The sequence below is a fragment of the Mastomys coucha genome, unplaced genomic scaffold (assembly GCF_008632895.1).
Source record: "Mastomys coucha isolate ucsf_1 unplaced genomic scaffold, UCSF_Mcou_1 pScaffold14, whole genome shotgun sequence".
NCBI classification, from domain to species: Eukaryota; Metazoa; Chordata; class Mammalia; order Rodentia; family Muridae; genus Mastomys; species Mastomys coucha.
Window position 1 is genome coordinate 74,475,328 of NW_022196896.1, and position 21,408 is coordinate 74,496,735.

At 42.7% G+C, this 21,408-nt stretch overlaps 1 protein-coding gene across 2 annotated transcripts in view; it reads right to left on the reverse strand.

The window, feature by feature from the left end:
- Window positions 1–1,603: 1,603 nt before the first annotated feature.
- Window positions 1,604–21,408, reverse strand: part of Nemp2 (nuclear envelope integral membrane protein 2) — a 20,248-nt gene continuing 443 nt past the window's right edge. The window contains exons 2-10 of one of the 2 annotated variants that reach the window (XM_031367423.1): window positions 21,167–21,375; window positions 14,619–14,734; window positions 12,501–12,732; window positions 12,308–12,380; window positions 11,135–11,228; window positions 10,311–10,425; window positions 8,044–8,269; window positions 4,319–4,495; window positions 1,604–3,834 (exon numbers count right to left, since the gene is read on the reverse strand). In XM_031367423.1, coding sequence (XP_031223283.1) covers window positions 3,696–3,834; window positions 4,319–4,495; window positions 8,044–8,269; window positions 10,311–10,425; window positions 11,135–11,228; window positions 12,308–12,380; window positions 12,501–12,732; window positions 14,619–14,734; window positions 21,167–21,260 — 1,266 coding nt within the window. In that variant the 5' untranslated portion in view covers window positions 21,261–21,375 and the 3' untranslated portion in view covers window positions 1,604–3,695. Of the gene's footprint in view, window positions 3,835–4,318; window positions 4,496–8,043; window positions 8,270–10,310; window positions 10,426–11,134; window positions 11,229–12,307; window positions 12,381–12,500; window positions 12,733–12,888; window positions 13,431–14,618; window positions 14,735–21,166; window positions 21,376–21,408 lie in introns of those variants that run through there. The other variant, XM_031367422.1, reaches the window with a different exon arrangement.

Here is a 21,408-nt window from a genome sequence, read left to right on the forward strand (position 1 = left end):
CAGGCTACCCCTGGAACTCTAAACCCCTTGTGTACTGTTTACGCAAAGCTTTAAAAACTCCCTGATGCAGAACTTCTAAACCAATGGGCATCTGTGAACGTAATGCTTGTATGAGGACAGGATTTGGTGGGGTGAAAGAAAGAAAAGTTTTTTCAAATCAGAAATCACATAGCTTATGCAGGGCCAGCTGTGGCTTACAAAAGGGAGCAACTTACTGCTGTCTGGGAAAATGTGAGCCAGCCCAGGTGAACATCTCACCTGGTTCCCATCTGCTCTGGGCCACTAACACCCTTGCCCTCTTGCAGCTCAAGATTAGACCCAGATTTAACATAGCCGCTTGGAGACCTCATAGTGCTAGGGTCAAGAATGTGGGCCTGGGATCAGAAGTCTGTCTGGACTGAAGTGTCAGCTTTGCCCGTCACAGTTTAGATGGGCCTAAGGGTTTCAGTGAGAGACTTGATAGTTCAGATCCAGGTGAATGTGTCTTTTGAGATAGAATCTGCTAGTCACGTGAGTCTCAGTGTCTTTCTCTTCTGCCAGCTGGGAAACACTGCAAAGACTGCAGATCGGCTAATGGGAGACAGGTCTCGAGAATGAAAGTTAGGTATGAGTCAGAGGCTAAACTGACACCTCAGCTATCCATGCAGTGTCACCCACTGGGGAGTCTGTGAAGACAGCTTTGCTCACAGGGCCACCTGAAGACACCTGCCTTGCTGTAGGCTCCATCAAACAAACATCCCATGCGATCTCCGTGTAGGATTCCACTTCTGGTTAGACAGAAAAGCCAATCTAAAAATTACACATCTAATTGTGGGGAATCATCAAATAGAGGATAATGTGAGATCCTATTTGGGTTGTTATTTATCAACATCGCTTCTGGATCTGAAACTATGTATATGTTCAGCTATATTGATGCAATCCATCAGATACTCTAAAACCTGTTATCTCTTAAATTTCCAGATTTTTTTTTTTCAAGACAGGGTTTCTCTGTATAGTCCTGGCTCTCTTGGAACTCACTCTGTAGACCAGGCTGGCCTTGAACTCAGAGATCTGCCTACCTCTGCCTCCCAAGTGCTGGGATTAAAGGTGTGCACCACCACTGCCCAGAAATTTCCAGATATTTTAAAAAGACATAAATTCAAATATTTTCCTGTCAAATGGACACTCCTCTATAATTCAGCCCTGAGTATTATTGGCAAACTATATAACTAATTCACAAAGTGTCTTTGTGCTTGTAAACTGTGTTTTAAAACCCTTTAAAAATAACATTCGAATGATAGGATTTTTAAACCATTTAAGTCTGGCCACCCACGCTGCTTCTCACCCACACATTTGGTGTCGAGCAGTCCAACTTGCTTCAAACAGGATGCTATTGTGAGGCTTCTATTGTAAGCAAGGGCACAATGAGGGTTCTGCTGTGTGTTTGTGCGTGCCTGAGAAGGTGTGAAGCATAGCTGTCACTGAAAGGCACTCATTGGCTACTTCAGAAAGACGAAGAAGGCCAGAGGGGAGGGACTGGACACTGCTTGGTGGACATTAGAATTGTGATTGGTGTTTGCCATACACACTGACTCAGAGCCCAAGGATACAAGCCCAACAAACATTTCACCAGAAATGTTTTAATTGTTTAGCTTCTCACAGCCGTCACATAACAATCTGACAGATCCACAATTCCTTCCAGAAATAAGCACGAAAACAGCATCCCAAAAGATTGCCACTGTTTTCCTTGTGGGTACACCGGCTTGCGAGTGCTGGGAGCTGCAGCTTCACAGTGAGGTCCCTACTGGCTCAGGAAGGCTGGGGCTGCCCTGGTGGCTCAGGAGGTGCTCACATGTAAGTCACACACATACACATTCTATACTAGACAAACTGCTTAGTGAGAGGTGAACCAGCAATGTACAAGCACTGATACAACTGACCTGTTACAATACATCCCCAAGAAGTAAAGTTACTGAAAAAGAAAACCAGATTAAGCTGTGGCAAAATGTTACAACTCCTGTCTATTTTTGCAAAATAATTGCCAAAATGAATAGAAGCACATTATTTATACACAAGTGTTTTTACCTGTGTGTATGTGCATGCGAAGTCCGAGGAAGGTATCAGACCCCCTGAAACTAGAGTTATGGATGGCTGCAAGCCACCATGTCACTCGGATGTTAGGACTGAACTTGAATCCTCTGTAAGGCTCTTTTTAACCACTGAGCCATCTCTCCAGACCCCACTCGTTGACATTTTAAAATCAATGTGTAAAGACACAGATTGAACTGAGTGAAGTTCAATCTGTGCCTTTCTAAGGGAAGGAAAAAGATTCCTGATATATGTCTGTCAAAAAGCAGAGGCAGAAACACTGACATAGAGCTTAAAGAGGAAGCATCATTTGAGAGTGAATATAGAAAGTTCGGAAGTCAGCATCACTCTCAGGGGATGACAGTGACCAAGTCTGTGTCTTGTGTCCTTCTCCTTTCTCGTGCTTTTTGTTTTTGTTGTTGTTTTTTATCATTACACTACAAAAGATAAGACAGCCTGACTTTGATTCTCAGAGGATCAAGTAATCAAGTAGCGACCCATTCACAGAATGTCTGCCACACTCAAGTCTTAAGGCTGTTTCTGCTCCTTTCCTTGGGAGCAAGCCCAGTTAGTAGCTCATTTCATCCTGGAGTTTATCATGCACCAAGAAACAAACATTTGCTCTCTCTGAAGCAAAAAGAGGTATCACAAATCTATTTTGTGAGAATTCATTGTAGACATATATAATCAGTTTTAAAAAATAAATCTCGAAATGTCACAAATGCTTCCATACTTTCAATTTCAATATATAAAAAGTACAAAAAGTAACTATAATTTTTAATACTGCCTGCATATAAAATCTTATCAAAATATTAAATATAACCCTAAGAAATGTTTCTTTTTAGTCACAGTTATTAAATAACTGGCTGGGCATTGTTTAAAAAAACAAAACAAAACAACAAAAGCACTCGAGGCACTAACACGATGAGAGCAAGGCCCCGGGGACACAGCCCTGAACCTGCATGTGATGAAGCACCTCATACCCGAGTCCCACACGCACCAGGGCTGCGGTGTTACCAAGGCCGCTGGCCACACTTTTGTTCTAACTCTCAAACCTAAATTCCACCATCGGGAGCATTGCCAAACATGAGTTCTGAAGATTATTAGTCTCATGAGAAACCGTCTGTGGTAAGTTAGAAGCCCTGTGCCTGATGTCTGCCTTTTATGAGACCAGCAATGCCTTTGTAGCATTAAAGATGGAGGAGCCTGAAGAATGTGTAACTCTGAGTTAACCACAGCCAGCATCAGAGTTCCTTCAACAGCACTTCCTACTGTCACGTGAATGGTACCTTAGAAAGCAGTGATGTGATGAGACAGGGTATGGGGGGGGGTGCAATAATGCAGACTTTTGAGCCAGCTCCCGGGCATCCAGAAGGGAGATAGTGCCTGGTGAAGGGAAGGTATCAGGTTCTGTTTACTGGTCCTAAAGAACAGGTTTGCACTGTCCCTTGAAGGTCTTCATTCCGGGCACGTGGCAATGATGCTTCAGCCTTCACACCACCACAGTAAAGCTCTCTGGCACAAATACAAACGAGTTTTTCCTTATTTGCATGGCTGCGGTGCATGGGTCCCACCCGGCTGGAATAGGATCTTTGCCGTTTAAACTTGCTTTCACATCCAGAATGAAGTCAACTTGCAGGTAGACTGTCCGTCTGCAGGCTGAAGAGCTGCTCTTCCAGGAAGGCACCCCCAAGCCCATACTGCTTTTCATGTGTGTTGACCTCCTCTGGTGACAGGTGGCTTGCTCCAAGAACGAAGTCTGCAAACCTAAGAAAATTTTGTTTTAAACCGTTAATTTTGTCACAGAGGTGTATCTGGAAGATGATGTGTGCCTCCCCACTTATCCCCTTTAATTAAATTGGAATTTGTGTCAGCTGAGGATGGCATTTAAACCTGAACAGGGAATAGCTTATGTGATTTGTCTGTAAACAGTCAGGGGAAGGTGGAAATGCAGGCAGGATTATGCATCACACAGGCTGGTGTACCGAGTCCTTCCGTCATCTTTCCCTGTTCCTCTGAGTGTAGTAGACTTTTCAGATTTCACTGACAATACTTTGCTCAGATCCACAAGGCGCCTAAGACCTCAGCAGCTCTCTTGGCAGGCCAGAGCTCCCAGGAAGAAGAACTCCCACAATTCTGGTGTAAGGTGTAACTAAGAAGAATGGTTGCTTATAAGCAGAAATGTATGCTGCAGATACGATGTGATTTTCCAATCACTTCCAACATGAGCTGTGGCCAGGGCTGGACTTACTTTTTAGGAGCCTGGAGTCTAGAGACAGCCAGCCAGGAAGGGAAGTCAGGCCTCCAGCAGGCTTGGCGCAGTTCCTCGAGAGCGCTGGCTGTTTCAGCTTCAGTTTGCTCCCTATACTCATCATCCGTGAGATACCTCAACACCAGAGGTTCTGTTGTGAACCATGGCCTCATTTTCCTAAAACACATGACACGTGGTTGCCAGATTCCTGTCCAAATCAATCCTTATACAAAAATACACACTTTAGACACCAACAGTAATACCTGGGGACTCCTTGTATGGCAGCCTGTTCTTTCCACAGTCCTTCTATGACTGAGAGGTGAAGGAATGGGCCTGGTGAGCCTACTGTGCTTTTTTCTTCTCTGCCTGCTAGCAATGGCCTAAGGCCTTTGAGAATCAATTTCTGATTGAGATGTTGATTATATTTTTTTCACTGATTTCTAATCAAAAAACCCTTTAAAAATAACATTCGAATTCTGGCTTCCTGCTTTGTCTGATGATTTTCTTTGGCAAGCTTTCAATGTGTCCTTTTATTAAGACCAACAGGGAGGAACACCACTTACTACACTATGAAGAAGCTGGAATTGTGGGATATCACTCCCACCTAGTGGTGGAGCTTCTGATTAACCTGACATAGAAAGGAGGCGCTGCTCAAGATCCATCAAGGAAAGGAACTTGAATCAGTTCTTCTTTGGCTACATACACATCAAGAACCCAGAGACTGGAGGTTGTTTTCCATTCAGGAAAGGATACATATCATAAAACTATAGCAATCTGTACTTTGGGAATTCAAGGTGCTAATAGAGACATATTTGTGACAAAGTTGCAAGTAACATTTGTGCTTCATTTATCAGTGAGTCTTAAAAATGTTTGCAAGTGACTTCAAATATAACTGAAGAGATTTCCAAGTCATTCATATATATATGCATGCTGTGCTCCAGGCAGATAGAGACTTGACATAGAAAAGTGAGGATAAGGCTGGTAAAGGGAGTTAATAGATGTTCAGTAATTGTAAGGAAGCTGACTCCACAGTGACAGGTAGTTTATGGATCTGGTAGTTTATATAGATGTTCATTTTACATATATATATATATATATATGTATATATATGTATGTATATATATATGTATATACATATATATATATTATATATATATGAATGAATGAAATGAACAAACAAATTGGATTGAAGAACAAGTAACATTGACTTTTTTTCTCCTCTTCTGAACAAGTAGCCAGGTTCCCTACGACCCAGAACACTGGAGCACAACCCAGTCTGAGGGTGTACTCACTATCGGAACTTGGTCAATCCCTTCCTGGTTCCACCTCACTGTGTCACCTGGAAAGGACAGCAGAATCCTTGCCCCAATTAGTCACTGAACAGATGAGATGAGATATTTACACAAACTGCTCAGTCATCATCAAAAGAACAGCTATTATATATTAATATACACATAAAGAGCATTTTGCAAACTAGAAAGTGTGATAAGAAGGTCAAGACATTCTTTGTCGGGTTTATTATTTAACCTGTAGTTTCTGCTTTAGTCTCTACTTTCTCATATAATTATTCCCTACTAATGTGTAAAGTAGACAGCATAGCAGTACATATGGATTGCTATCGAATGCCCTACAGACACACAATGGAGCCATCATGCAAATGAGAACACACCTGCTACGGGCAAGACAGCTGGGTAGCTAAGGGAAGGAGACAGGAGCTCTGGGTTCCTTGGGCCACAGGCCTGGCAGGCTGTGCGTGGCCAGCCTCCTCCTAGTGGAGCGACCCCTTCTCAGATGGTGGCCAGGAGAAAAGCCCTCTGGTCTCACGGCCTCCCACTTGCCCTTGTACTGTTACTAATGTTTTACCCAAGTGATGCTGGCACACACTCAGCCGTCAGATCCATAAACTACCTGTCACTGTGGAGTCGGCTACCTCACGGCCCATTACCGAACAGCCATTAACTCCCTTAACCAGCCTTAATCTCACTTTCCCATACCAAGTCTCTATCAGTGTCTACCCGGAGCACAGCAATGTCTAAGAATGCCTTCTACTACAGGAGCTTCCCTGTTTACCCTATGCCAGAAAGCAGATGGGTCTACCCCACCAGCCAACAATTACTCGTCTCTAGTTTAGTTTTTCTCAGGTGAATTTTTTATTTTTCATTAGATTAACTGTCGACATTTTCACTGAAAGAATTACATCTAAGTTCTAGTCTACATTTACAGTTTTCCTTGAATATCAGATCTGAAAGCAGAATCCACACATTTTCGCAGCAGTCAACTCCTGCTAGTTTTAAATGTTACCTTTGTGATGGGGGTCCAGTGCAGAGCGTCCCATAGTCCTATGGGCCACCCACTGCCAGGAGCAAGGGCTCCTGACTGGGCCCAAACTTTCCGATTTATACCTTCTGTTTGGACAGGAGTCAGTGAACGAATGGAAATGCACACTGCTGAGGCCCACACCAAGCCCCACACGCAGAACCAGGCTAGATTCCTCAGTGAGCCCATTCAGTGCGGTCAGAGCACACAACACTCGCTGTACTGACAGCACTGTTGCCTGGTGATGGCTTTATATGGGGCCTTTTCTCTGCCAGGAAAGCATTCCACATCTGTTCAAGGGCCACTCTGGGTCATGACTTAAGATTCAACCCAATGATATCTCGTCCAGGAAGTCCTTCCTGGATTAACAGTTTAGTCCCTTAGCAAGCTGTTTTCATACTTTAAGGATACATACGTGTTGGGGCTACAAAGATGACTCAGTGGCTAAGAATGCCAACTGCTCTTCAGAGGACTACAGTACAATTCCTAGCACCCACATCAGGTGGCTCACAACTGCCTGTAACTGTAGCTCCGAAGGACCTTCTGGCCACTCTGAGTACCCACAAACATATGGCAGACACACACAAACACACATACACTTTTTTTTAAAGGCGGCTGATATATAATTGTATGCCCACATCTCTACAATATACATCATCAAGAGCAAGACCATCTCCAACTGTGTGCCTGACACAGATGGAGACTAACAGTATCAGGCAGAAGTTACCTTATCTTTCTTTCTGTATTTTCACGAGGCTAAAGCCTTAATTTAAAGCCTAAAACAAAGCAAGCCTTTAATAAAAATGAACTGAGTAACTCCTTCCAATAATTCAGCATACATTTCCCCCTAATCCCTATCTTGTGAGCACAATTAATATCACCATATTGATATGGCTCTAATGAAAAGAAATGTATGATAAAGGTAGAAATGTTAGACAACCCAGAGCCCAAGCAACTTTGTCACTGACTTCAGTGAGCTCCAACCTCAGAGTAATTTGTGTTATACTCAAAGAAGATGGAGCAAATGCTAAGAGCTCTTTTTCCTGTAGGAACATGAAACCTCCAGATTAAACATAATTACTTGGCTGGGCAGTAGTGGCCCACACCTTTGATCCCAGTGCTCAGGAGGCGGAAGCAGGTGGATCTCTGAGTTTGAGGCTAGCCTGGTCTAAGAGTGAGTTCCAGAATAGCCAAGGCTACATAGAGAAATTCTGTCTTGAAAAACAATACAAAACAAAAACAAACAAAAAACAAGGACAAAAAATCCCCCAAACCAACCAACCAAACAAACAAACAAACAAAAACCCCATAATTACTTGTAAGATGTAACAAAAAGTATCTCTTAAAACAATAAATTAAACCAGAATTCAAAATGTTAGATTTGGTAGCCATAGGAAAAAGATACCCACCACCTCAGATAGCTGAATGCTCTCTGTAGATAGGGCAGACTCGAGGAGAACAGGAGGAGGATCACAACAGCATAGGCAAACAGAGGCGTAGCCATACCAGCGTAGACCAGAACCAGGGAGAAGAGCCTCAGAGTCCACATCAAAAGGTCTCTGCTCCCCTCATCAGCAAGAGGCCCGTGACTGTAACAGGCGGCAAAGCTGCAAAGTCCAACAATCAAGACATAGCCTAGAGATACAGAAGAAGGGCAATCGTTTAGACCTGAGCTTGAAAACTGAGGTGGAAAACCTGACAGAGCCCTGGCTGAACAGTAACATCTACCAGTTAACTTTGATTTCAAAAATTAAGAAAACAAACAAAATGTTTCTTTTTCTCAATAAAGTTTGAAAAACGTTATCTACAGCTCATTAGGCCCTGATTTGAGTGTGCCCACAGGCTGGCTTTTAAAGACATATCATTACTGTGATCTGTCTGTGTGTGTGTACATGTGTAAGTGGTAAAATCAGAAGAACGCCAGATACCCTAAAACTGGACTACAGGCAGTTGTAAGCTGACCAGTCCAGGTGCTGGAAGCTAAACTCGAGGCCTCTGGAAGAGTAGCAAACACCCTAAACCACTGAGCCATCTCTCCAGCCTGACAGGCTAACTTTTGTAATAATTTAAGGTATATGCTGATTATTAAGATAATATATAGTCATATTTGTTTTTAAGTCCAGTGTCCTAGGTGGACAAATGGATTCATGGTTGCTCTGGTTAAAAGTAAGCCAGTGGATACCATACTTTGCTATAAACCCTATATTTAATTTTTAACTTCTGGTCACTAAAGGGGAATGTAATTATGCAGAGGACCAATCAGGTAGCCATCCCTTGCTAATCATGCCCAGTCCATCATCACATCTGATACGTTGTTTCCAGTGCTATCAGATGGAAAGTATTCAGCGCTTTTAATGATTTCCACCGTTAAGTGCCTAATTTGTTTCTAAGCCAATCTGAGATTCAGTTTCTTATTTACAGTAGATACTGAGGAGGAATAAGTTAAATTTAAAATGGGCCCCACATCAATCTAGAAAGTGGAACTTTTACAGGATGTTTTGGCTTCTCCAGCACCTCTGTGATGAAAGAAGCTACGATGGGATTTTTTTCTCTTGTCTGGCCCCAGTGGAAGAGGATGCACTTAATCCTGTAGAGACGTGACGCCCCAGGGAAAGGGGATGCCTGGGGGGGGTACCCTCTGAGAGGCAAAGGGGAGGAGGGATGGGGTGAAAAACTCTGGGAGGGGGAACCAGGATTTGGGGTGGGGCAACACGGAATGTAAATAAATAAAATAATTAATTGTAAAAAGCTATATGCAATAAAACTCAACTGTACTTGGGGGAACAAAAGAAATGATGATGGATTGGGAGAGTTACCTGGCCTAGCAAGTGGTTCAGCACAGCATCCAGGCTAGCTAGTCAGCCAGCACAGGTAACTCAAAATGTCAATATGACTTGTGCAATAGGTGACTCTATGCAATTATTAATCTTTAACATCTAAGAGTGAGGTTGAGGATATAACTCTGTAGTTCAACAGATGCTGAGTATACATGATGCCCTGGGTCCAATCCCCAGCACTGACAACAGTAAGTAACAGTTATTCAGCTATATATAAAAACGCTCTTGTTTTTTTAGAGATAAAGAGTAAAGAACTTATAGGAATATTTCATGTTGTGAGTAAATTATAAATATTTAATGTAATAGGAAAATAGACTAAAACTAAAGTGTTCAAGGATGAATTGCTTTTGTTTTAGCAACAGTATCCTCAAATGTGAAAACTGATGTTAACGGGCCTGCAATTCCCATTATTTCCTAACAAAATGAAAGAAATTTGTAACATAAAACAAGAAAATTAAATGGTATTTTTATACTCTCTGTTTCTGAAGAGTCAAGTTTCATTAGTAACAATTTCCCTCTTTTTATACAGAATACACAGAGAAAGAAAACTGAGAGATGAGGCGAGCCGGCTTATGAAGAAGCTTTTACAGTGCAGCTTAGATGCAGTTAAAGTTCAGCCACAATTCTCAAGTACTTTTACTCTTTTGATGATCGGTACAGAAAACTAAGAGTGGCTACAAAGGAAAGTAGTGTAAAATGAGACCTAAATGAGTTCATACACCAACTAGGGTAGTGAAATACAATACTATTTTAATAGTGCCTTTCCTTAAATCAAATGAAAATGTGTGGTCAGAAGCCCCCTGCTTGTACTCCTCAGCCTGGCTTGTGTGTTTACCTACCTAATACATACATTCTGTTTCCATACCACAGCCACTTCAGATCTTCCATCAACTGGCACAGAACATAAACTGAAGCAAACCAACAACCAATCATTAGCGCCCCAAATGTGCTATACTGTGTGCGGAAGAAAATAAACGACACAATATACATATATATATTGGTTCATTCACTCTCATAAAAATAGAAGCAAACAAATACATAATCTGTACGTGAAAGGTCTACATCAAATCTAAGTCAAGTATTTATCTAATCCAGAGTCTCACTGTTCAAGGATGGTCCTCTGAGGAGGAGAGCCATTTTCACACAAGAGCTTAATGGCAGGAATGTAGGCTCAGGTCTCCCTGCTAGAATCTATGTATTCACAAGACCCCCAGATGGCTAGTAGTTACACTAAAGTTGGAGAGTATTACTAAAAAGTACAGAGTAATCTCAAAATAACATTGCTATTTAGAGTTTTGATCAGAGTAACTATAAAGTTACCATCATGAATTAATATTTATTTATCCTTTGGAACATTATTTTATTGAAGGTGTAGAGGAGCGACAACAAGAACAAAAAGCCCAGATGTAGTACCACTGGTATATAAAGCCCCGGAGACTCAGGATCATTCTGCCAAGACACATTTCACAAACCAGTATCAAAAAATGTCACTAAACTTAACGTAACCTCATACATTACTAATAAACAAAAACTGACTTTTCAGAAACAGGCACATCTTAAGGTCAATTTATATAGCAGAGGAGCACATTTGAATTTAGGTAATTTTTCATATCCATAACATCTTGGTTTCCACTTGTACTCATTTGCATATAAGAGAACCTACCTTTGGAATGTGTTTCTTAGCCATCAGAAGGACAAAGACTAGTGTCATTAGAATACCTAACATGGTACCCGAAGAGTAATAGAAAACGGGGCTTCTGTCAAGACAGAAAAAAGCCACATAAACATCAACCAGCATTTTCAGCAATAAAATCTGAAAAAAAGTTCATAATGCTCAATGTGGCAATAGCAGCCAGTAAGGAATATTAAGAAAGAAAAACTCTAATCACATCTCATATAGTTAAAATTGAAATCGGCACTTGAACATTTCAGTAAATAGACTTGTTGCGGAATGTCTAATTGACTTCTATAGTCAGAATGTCATCTAATAATTCTATGCACTTGTCACATGTCAGGCACTTTGCCTGAGAACTCCCAGATACCCACAGCTCAATCAGAGGAGGAAACTCAGATATCAAGAAGTTAAACGACTTTCATGTGAGTGGGCTGCTGGAGGATTCAGAGCAGCAGCCCAGCTCATCAGTGCAGGGCATAACTTCTAGGCCTTCCCCTTCCTGCTACACATCCATCTATCATGCAGTCAGAAAAGCTGGCAGATAACAACTACACATACCTGACGGTACCATAAAGAAACTTTCAAAAGCGAGCAATGATAAGAACGATGCATAAGTATTCGTATTAAGTAGCCTGGGCAAATTTAAAAGTAAATATTGAGAAGAGAGGTGGTTTTTATTGGCTAAGTTACAAGAAACAAAATATCAAGGTAACAAGTTTATCCAAGAAGCAAGTATTTGTCGTGTCTAATATCTTATACCAGAGCTGCCAATCTAGGAGACAAATGAATTCAATTAACAGCTCGTGCCTGGTATCAGAGCACATGACCAAACTCCAGCACTTTGGAGAACAAGTCAGTGATGATGGCTGTGGGTTCTGTAACCAAAAATTAATAGCAATAGGATAAGTTCACATATGTGTATATATGTCAAATAATGAAAGCAAAAGTACTCTGTACCGCGTTCGTATTGTTACACCATTACCTCAGCCTTTAAAGTTGACTCACATGCTACCTTCAGACCTAGCATTGGTAAACTCTAGAAGAACCACAAATGTAGAACAGTGGGCAAACACTTAGCACAGAGTCACAAACAACCTCTAGACTTCTAAATCAGAATTTAAATTTAAATCACTACAAAGATAAAAAGGGTGTGACACTTACTGGCTCAAGGTCTTTGCATAAAAGAAAAGGAAAACGCCTGTCACAAACACAAGGAAGAGTTTGAAATCCACAACTGGAAAATAAAAAAAAACACACACACAACCAATGTTTTGTGTCAGTATGTAAAGTTACAAAAATAATAGAGAAGTCAATTCATTGAATGTCCAGCCAATTACAAGGAAAACAGACTTACTGTTTCGATCCACGCTTACTATGTAGGTAAGTATTCTCCCCACGGGCTTCACAGAGAAGCACACAGTTTCTCCATATGGACTGAAGACTATGGTCATCTCCTTAGCCTCCTCTGGTGCCCAAAAGTTATGAGTTACACATTTGATAAATGATAAAATGGTTTCTGGGTGCCGGCAAGTATGACTTCCTGTGATATACACTATATGGAGCAGGCCCGGGCTGGTGACTGTCACCTACAAAACAGGAATGGATCAATCCAGGCAGATACAAAACCTTCTCCTTGGCACCTCATGACACAAGCAGAAGAGTAAGAAGCCAGAGTTGGCTGACGAAAATACTATGACGCACAAGACTGGGCTCTGGTCCCCAGTGGCTGGAACCTCACATACCTGCATTCAGTTCATAGGCGCTTTGAGGAGTGGATGGTTTGCCAGGTGGGGTGGTGCATGTGGCTGTGTAGTCCCCAATTCCTGGGACTCTGAGACAAGGGACTGCTACTGTGAAGTCACAGTTAGCAACATGGAGGTGCTAGAGACTTGGTTAAGCAGCCTTAAGTGTGAACACCTGACTGAAGGAGTGTTCACAGGGCATGGGAGACCTGAAGGCTGCAGACGCCAACTTGTAAAGAATTTTATCAGATAAAAAGTAGAAGAATCATTGAGTACAGGAAGGACGGAGGCTGGGTGGACCTGAGCAGACAGAAGTGTGTGCGATCCAGGGCATCAGACATACAAATCTCCTCTGTGGCAGACACTTCGTCCTAACAGACAGGGGACAGAGCATGTGCCTACAGGTGCCAACACGTGGGCAGCTGTTAAGAAAAGAGCTTGCCCACAATCATTTCTAATTTTTTTCCTCTGCTCGCTCCGGTCAACCCCACTCGCTCTGGTTAACTCCACTCACTCAGGTCCAAAGATTTATTTATTATTATAAATAAGTGCCCTGTAGCTGTCTTCAGACGCACCGGAAGAGGGTGTCAGATCCCATTACGGATGGTTGTGAGCCACCATGTGGTTGCTGGGATTTGAACTCAGGACCTTCAGAAGAGCAGTCAGTGCTCTTACCAGCTGAGCCATCTAGCCAGCCCCAAACACCTTATTTTCTAGAAAGCATATGAGCTGACATCACGTCCTGGGACATGGTCAAACTTATCCCTCAGCATACAGCACTTCTTCCCCAGACAACCTTTAGGTAATTCCCATTACCGAAGTCTGAAGTGTCTCCTCAGAGAGAGCTGCTCTCGTCACTTTTAATTACTGCCTTAGATCATGTCCCTCAGGTTATCAACCCTCCAGTACTGCCTGGTTTTGTGTGTCAGCTTGATGCACTAAAGTCATCAGAGAGGGAGGAGCCTCAGCTGAGGAAAGGCCTCCATGGGATCCATCTGTAAGGCATTTTCTAAGTTAGTGATTGCTGGGAGAAGGCCCAGTGCATTGTGGGTGGTGTCACCCCTGGGCTGGTAGTCTTGGGTTCTATAAGAAAGCAGGATGAGCAAGTCAAGAGAAGCAGGACAATGAGCAGCAGCCCTCCATGGCCTGTGCGTCAGCTCCTGCCTCCAGGTTCCTGCCCTGCTTGAGTTTCTGTCCTGCCTTCCTTAAATAATAAACAGCAATATGGAAGTATAAACTGAATAAACAAACACTTTCCTCCACAACTTGCTTTTTGGTCGTGGTGTTTCAACACAGTGATAGCAACTCTAAGTAAGACCCATCCTAATGAGGCTACCCTTAAAATATGGTTCCTCGTGTTGTGGTGATCCCCAGCCATAAACTTATTTCTGCCGCTACTTCATTACTGCAATTTTGCTACTGTTATGAACAGTGATGTAAATATCTCTGTTTTCTGAAGTTCTTAGGTGATCCCTAAAGGGGTTATAACCCACAGGTTGAGAACCAGTGTCTCAGATGACACATTCATTCAGAATGGTTAGGAGAGGGCCTAGGTAGATATAAAAAGGAATTCATGTCCTCTCCCACATAACTTCCCCTAGAGCCACTGTATGCTCATCAAATTAGCTTTTATCTTGATAAATAAAGCCATATAGGATGTATTTTTAAATCCCAAAGTGGTACATTTTAATTCCACATTTTTAGTCATGATAAAAAAAGCAGGCCCTAACTTGCACAGTTGACCACATATACGTCCACTCTATTTGCGAATGTTGATTGTAGCAATAGCAGTCTGACCCAGAAGTTTTAATTAAGTCTGTTTCCTTCAGAGATTTACATCTTGGAGCTGAAAGATAAAAAAATAAAATAAATGGGTTACCTAAGTATTTAATTTTCCACATCCCTTTTTAAAAATGTGCTCAAAGGAAGATTTTCATAGTTTTTAGTATTTTATGACCAAAAATTTTTCTTCATGGTTACAGTCCTTTACTCTTCCCTACCTAGCAGGCATCTAGGATGACCCAGGAGGTTCTATTATGACAGATGGATTCTTTCATTTTTCCTCTCAATACTGTTAGGTCATCTACCGGGCAGTACACATGCCACTGATGTCTTTGGTCCTAAAGTGATGGCAAGAGTCAAGGGAAGGGTCTTAGAAAAGAATCTTGAGCAGAAGATTCAAGAATAAGTTGCAAGCATAAGCCAGTATTATAACTGACAGATGATAAATGTGCATAGTACTAAATGATGAGCAAAGTATTGGTGGCTCAGCTTAGGGACATCTGGACCGTTGCAGCTGGAGGTAAACCATAGCCACTTCTACATAAGGAACCTGTCACTTCACCATGAGAGCAGAGCACAAAAAAACTTCAGGTAAGTATAATGGACTCAGTAGGAAACAGATGACTTCAAAAAGGGCTCAGCTAAATTGCCTAGTAAAGTGTGAGCAGAACAAGCACTGCCAGGCAGAGGCACGACAGGATGAGGCTTCTATCAACTCCAGGCCCCACAGAAAGGAGAGCACCCAGTGACTTAGGCTATAAACTGAGGAGGGTAGAAGAATAGACTCAAGAGCTCTTGGGAAGACAGATCAGCACACTCTTGGAGCTTCACTGGATGAAGGAGATGAAGGTATCTGGTGGATGGGGAGATGGTGAGGCACTTACCCAGATCCAAGTGTGGATGCTGAATAGGAAACAGGAGCATGGAGTGCTCACGGGTACAAAGAGAAACGAGCCCTCTGCCCTACTCAAAGTTTAAGAAGTAAATCTGTAGACAACCCTGAACTGAAGTTAGAGCAAACTGTTATAACAAAGCTGGGTAAGGACCAGTAGCTACAAGTTGATCATTACACTTATTTGGAGAATAATGTTGAATAAGCTCGATAGGTACTTGCCCTAGCCTGAAATACCTTTTGTGACAGGCTGAAGTGAGGACAGGCACAGACCCTCCTTGAAACAGCTGTACCAAAGTGACAGTTCGGTTATATAATGACCCAGGATGTTCTATTATGAAAGATGAATCCTTTCATTTTTCCTCTTAGCATAGTGATGAAACGCATATGCTTTTAAATTTATCAACAGTCTGAGCTGAAAATACAAGAATCTAGGTCAAGAGCCAGATTTCAAAGCAGTAAGAGGATACTTGAGAGACTCTTAGTTAAACACAGGATACCAAAAATTAAAAATGCATTCCTTCATGGTATGCCTATACACAAGAACCCAAAGAAGATCGTTTAACCAGTGCTATGAACACCTAAGACAGCCAAGGCGGGGGCATTCTTGGGTATATAGCTGAGATGCACACAGCTCAAGGCCAAGGGCAGCATGCTGGAAGGAACGGACTTTGGATGTCTAATCCTAGAAGTTAGCTTTAGAAAAGGAAGATGTCAAAGAATGCCATGGAAAACCAGGAAGTGCTTGAGCAGCTGTGACGGTACAGGGAAACACCTTGGAAGCCCTACCTGTTGAGTCCCAGAGGAGAGAATGGAAGGTCTCAGGCCTGGTCTTTCCATATCACATGGTCTACCTCCTGCCCGTCTTTGAACAGGAATCAGAGCTAAACTGGACAGCTAGAACGGGAGACTTCGTACATTGAAACCTTGACAAGGATTGACCACTGGAGAAGAGCATGTCCTAGCAGGAAAGGTGAAGGTCATGGGGCCACAGGTTCACAACCCTAGGGTCCTAGAACTTTATACAAATCCTCACTGGCAGTCTGGCACTAGATGCAATTCATGCTAAGGGGGCTTTTTTTTTAGATGCTGCCAAGGGGGCTCCCTGTAACTCTCCTAGTGAGCCCCACTATTTAAGGGCTGAACTAACTCCCACAGAAAACTGTCCATGCTCTGCAGAAGCATCTTCTTGTGAGGACTGAAAACAAAGGCTACCATCAAACAAAGGCTTTTCACAGGGTCCCATGGCTGTTTTCTAAGTCAGTGATACCTGTAGTTCCTAAAAGCAGGATGACATTTGCAAGTATAGTGCCATAGCACGGATGTAGGAACAAATGCTTCTGTCCGTTGCAAGCCACGTCCGTTTTACACTTAAGCTTACTCTAACAGTCTTCTAGGCTCCCTTCTCCCAGAAGAAACCCCATGATTCCCTCTACAACCATTGTTCTAAAAAGGCACACAGATCTTTTGAAAACTTCACTTGGGGTCCATTATATCCCTTTAATCACTTCTGCTAACACCAAGACAAAATCTACCCCCTCCTTTAAAAAGGCCCAAATACCTCTATGACTACTTCTTCCTCTCTCTTGCTTGATGGCTCCAGATCAATCAACCCACCAACTCTCCTCAAAAGTATCAGCTTGCTCCTGCCTCAGGTCTCCTTGGACTGCAGTTTTCTTCCCCCAGATCCTGTGAAGGCTTCCACCTGTCAGTCGCTGGCATGTTTGTTTGCTCTTCTCTGGAAGGCTCTGTGTGAGTCATGTCTGAACATGCACACCCAACTACACTCACCTACTTTCCGCTGACTACACAGGGTCCATCTTACACATGCACTTTTTATCGTACTGTCTTTCTATGGAGTTACAAAATCCTGCAGCATTCAAATACCTGTCATTTGCGTGTGTGTTGCAATCTGAGAGGATTAGAGGATTATCTGAGCAAGAAGTGCCCAGCCAGTGAAAATATAACCAATTTCCCTGAAGAATTGCCAGCACACAAGAGGAGGTGCACTGAGCCCTACCTTGAAACCTCCCCAGCAGTATCCCTCTGTGTTCAGCCTGTCCTATGCCATCCAATCAAGAACCCATGAAGCAAGGGAGCCAAGAGTGAGGGCACAGACTACACCCCTCTCCATTCTATCACCAGTGTAGAGGTAAGGCTAAACTAGAAGGTAAGGCTGGCTACACTTAGCCTCTGGCTAAGGACTATCTTTCTTGTTCCTCCCAGATAAGGATGCCAAGAAGTGAGAAGCATCTTGGTTTTGACATCAGTGTGTATATAAGGCACTTCCTGGTTAGAACTTGTTCTGGATTTGCCCCCTCTTCAACAGATTAAGGAACATGCAGATAGAATTAATCGATTACATTACTAAAGGCCTCAAGTCAGATGTATGTGAACCAATGAGACAGACCCCCTCAGTTCACTTTAAATATCATTCAGTCTATAAAATTCAGCTAATGTCGTATGGGGACTACAGTGGCGCCCCCCACCCCCACTTCAGTGGCTTCATTTTTTACTGTCTCAGTTATTTTGGGTCAACTATGATCCAAATTATTAAACAGAAACTTCCAGAAATAAACATGTAAGCTTCAAGTAACTGCTGAGTTTTATTGTTAGTATTGTTGTATTATAAGTCAATGTGAATCCTTAACTGTCCTAATTTATACATTTGCTTTAATGGGGGAGGAAGGGCACACATGGGGCTCAGTCCTCTGTACTCAGGGTCTCAGATGGGACAAATGAGCCCTGCTGTACACATTTTAAAACAGCCTCACATCACCTGCTTTGTTATTAAGTCAAAAGTAAATGACTCCTTTAATACTTTGTTATTAGGTTCTTTAATGCCTCAGTATATTTAGCTTAAAAAGTTTAATCAGACATATGGTAAAAATATTTAGTCAAAACCTGAGAAGCAGGTAGTACTTAAAACCTACTTATCGAGTCTTCTAAAAATGAAAACCACAAGCACTTCTCAAGCCTGAGCAGATGTTAAACGACTTCCCATATTAAAAAAACAAAACAAAACAAAACAAAACAAAAACCCTTCATTGGCATTCCCCCTGGGAACCTAGCCTTCCACAGTATGCACACCAGAAAAATGATCCTCTAATGCAACCAGAACCAAAACAGAGCAAGCGCTGCTGCTGTCTTCATTACATTGGCTCCTTCTTCCTTGTGGGAGTTCACGTATAATGAACAGGTCCAGATGGAGTTACTATCTTTCTTGGTATTTTGTTTAATTCACATTTTTCAAAGGTATAAACTAGGTTAAGTAACATCTCTCTTGTACCGGTACCAGTTTGTTGCTTTTAACCTGAATATAAAACTTGATTTTTTTTTTCCAGTGTCACGAGAAGGGAACTGAAATTAGCACAACCTAACTAACACATATACAGGCCTGATTCTACCTTTAGACATTATCTTTTTCCACAGAGGAACTCCAAATGACCTCTTGTTGGAGTGGAAGCATGGGAAGCCATCCCAGAGCCTCATCTGAAGGGAAGCAGTATTCACGGATCTGACCTGCTGGTTTCAAACTAAGAGTCATGCTTGATTTGAAGTTTCTCTTCTGTGACAAGTGTCTGCCTTTTCTATAAACAGGGTAACAGAGGGCTGGCCTCGGAGTGGATGTTCTTCATGCCATGGCAGCGGGTAGGTGCCCAAAGCAGATTCTTAGAGTTGGAAAGGGTCTTAGGCATCATCAGAGGCACCCCACCCCATGCTATGGGTAGCTCCTACTTTATGGTAAAAAGGACAACAATCTTCCATTACACTTAATTTCACTTGCTGAGGCTTCAAGTTTTTGTGTTCAACCAAGGTCTGAAAATATTAAATGAAAAAAAAAAATCTCAAAGTAGTAATATGTAAGTTCAAATATTTTTCCACAATATTTCATAATAACTGAATTTTAATAACTATCTCTTGTTCTGACTTACAAATCTCTTGCTCTAATATATAATGTATATACACATACATACATACACACATACTGGGTTGGGGGAAAATGTAAGGTTCAGTACTGAGGTTTCAGGCAGCCACTTGCAGTGTTTTTTTAAAAAATACATTTCCTGTGGGTGAGAGCGTTTACTGTCCAGCAGTCTCATCGTGGGCCCCTTGTAAAACCATAGCTTTTACAGTAGCAGCAGTTCTTAGACCTAGCCAATCAAGGTTTCCCACCATGTCACTCAACACTACAGGACAGTGATCCCCTCCTATGTGTATTTAAGGAATATCTGGAACGGCAAGACAGAAGTTGCCATTTTTTTTTTTCAGCTGTGAACTGGAATTTGATCATCTCCTGGGTATCTTACACTTCTCAGACAGAAAAGCCCTGGTGACCATTTACACGTGTGTTTAACATAACTGAGGACTGTTAAGCCAGGTGCAAGCGTACAGCCCTATAAACCTTTCACCTGGGAGGCAGAGGCAGGACTGCTGTACAGTCAAGGCCAGCCTGGTCTACAGAAAAAGCTCCAGGACAGCTAGGGCTATATGGTGACCCCTGTTTCAACAGCAGCAAAACTAGAAAAAACTGCGTTCCTGGAAGCAAATAAAAAGAGAGGAAAATACTGAAATCTCATTTTACTGATGAGAAAACTCTAGTCTATAAAGAATACCTGTGTGGCCCTGGAGAATATGACACCTACAGGTTAAAACAACAACTGCGCTACAGCCCAGGGCTCGAATGCATCTCTACTACTTCTACTCATCTGCTGCCACACCCTGGAGCCCCTCCTCCTCACACGGTTTTATATTTTCCGAAGCACCTATTATATTTACTACTCTTTGTTCTGTAGCATGTAAAATGGGCATATATGAATAATCAGTATAAGACAATGCAATTACTAGTATAGGTATTAGAGCAAGTCAGTCCTGCATAGCAAAAAATAGTTAATTAACCCATTCCTGTTCAAAGAAAAGCTGACCACAGACAGTCCCCTAAGGTGTAACTCACTGCAAGATACAGGTATGGGCACAGGTGTGTCAGAAGCTAGTAACTGCTTACTGAACATCCACCCTCTCTTTCAGTCTTTGACACCCTAACTTTGTTGGTGTTGGGATATTATCCAATTAGAAGTCTTCATCTTGATAGCCTCCCTTGAGACTATAAGGGACCCATGTAATGAAGAATACAAACAAGCAATCTTTTAAAGGATGTAGTGAATGGTAGAAATAAATGTTAAACTCGTGGAGACTGTTTTACAGCTACAACTTTCTAAGCCAGAATCTTAAGCACCCCCAACAGTCTGAGCAGTTCCCAAAGGCTTCCTAAGCACCAGGTTCAAAGCTGAGACATCAACAATATTTTGCATATGACCAGCTACCCAGGACACAGCAGCCAATCAGAAACAGAGTTCCGGTTTCTTTCTGAAGCTTTTACCCTTATCTAGCCTTGAGTTTCCTGAGATTTCTGAAGACGGATAAAATAAGGTTTCAGACATAAACTGCAGACAAAGGGCCAGCTGTGCGGGTGTCCAGCGTTGTGATCCTGAACAAATCAAAATGTGAAGCTTCCGAAGCCCGCAGACAGGGGCGGGGCCTGGCCGCGCCCACCCGTGATCTTGCAGCCCCGAAAGGAGGCCTCCCGCCCGGAGCCAGGGTTACCTGACAACGCTGCCTCCTCTTCGTGCACCGCGCCCGCTGGCAGTGTGGCCAGGGGCTGCAGCCAGAGCACCAGCCACCACGGCCCGGGTACCATCGCGGCCAGTGCGGCGGAAGTGGCGCAGCAGACCACTGGCGGGAAAGCGGAGGTCTGGGAATGGCGAGGGCGGAGCCGGGGGGATGGCGGGGTCCAAAGATGGCGGGGGCGGAGCCTGAGGACGGCGGGGGCGGAGCCCGGGGGATGG